Source organism: Anneissia japonica, unplaced genomic scaffold, assembly GCF_011630105.1.
Source record: "Anneissia japonica isolate Jap-2015-1 unplaced genomic scaffold, ASM1163010v1 scaffold43877_len864_cov266, whole genome shotgun sequence".
NCBI classification, from domain to species: domain Eukaryota; kingdom Metazoa; phylum Echinodermata; class Crinoidea; order Comatulida; family Comatulidae; genus Anneissia; species Anneissia japonica.
In genome coordinates this window covers 1-864 of record NW_022759259.1, presented here as the reverse complement: position 1 = coordinate 864, position 864 = coordinate 1, and the positions used below count along the sequence as shown (strand labels likewise).

Below are 864 nucleotides of genomic sequence, written 5' to 3'. Positions count from 1 at the left end.
AAAGAAAAGGGTGGAGGGTAAATTTAGACTTTGAAATTTGGAATTGAAAATGATTTTCACAAATTCCAAATTAAAGCATGTGAAACTTAGTGATACCTTCATAAATAACATTGTTGAGTATTTGCCCATACTGTATAGGTTAAAAAACGCCAGTTGTTCAACCTGCAATATCAACTTAACAAACTCACTTATAATCGGTGTTCCTAATGACAGTACTGAAAACAATAACCATGGTGATGGCTCAACTTCCATCTGATTAAGACCTTGCTGTGAGTTCTGATTAATTTCCATGAGGTCACTTGGAAGCAGAGACTCTAGGAGCTCAACAACTGGGAAATTTGTTCTCTTCTCACAGAGTGCCGGCAAAATGAAATGAGCTACCTGCTCTGTGAAAGCTGTCCTCAAGAATGATTCACAAAGATGACATAATGCTAACCTCCTGAAAGAAAATAATAAAAAATAAGCATTTAAACAAGTAATGTGCAAGCCTAACATTTCATTTATTCTTTACAAAATATTTTACTTACCGAAGGGAAATAAATTGAGATCTTTCAGGTCCTGTTTCAATATTCGTATTCAAAGGCCGTAGGATCATATCTAAAACTGTGTTTGCTAATGGTGTTGGTGGGTTGGGTGATGGCTCAACAACAGGAGGTACCCTAGATTGTAATAGTGCCCTCATATTGTAATAGTAATCTACAAATGAGGAAAAAATTTAATATTTATTATAAGTTCCATTCTGTTCAAAGTAGCACAGTATTGTAGTTTGTAGTGAAATGATTACAAGTAATCTCAAAACAAACAAAAAAGCATTTTCATTTTATAATTAATCATCATTTGAACTACTGTATAAGAACGAATAGA

General features: G+C 33.6%; 1 protein-coding gene across 1 annotated transcript; it reads right to left on the bottom strand.

The window, feature by feature from the left end:
* Window positions 1-162: 162 nt before the first annotated feature.
* LOC117099809 lies at window positions 163-696 on the bottom strand (the record flags this gene model as incomplete). Its single annotated transcript, XM_033239343.1, has 2 exons — window positions 163-439; window positions 528-696. Coding segments are annotated over 2 exons (446 nt in total), but the record flags the coding sequence as incomplete, so codon positions are not given.
* Between the last annotated feature and the right edge of the window lie 168 nt (window positions 697-864).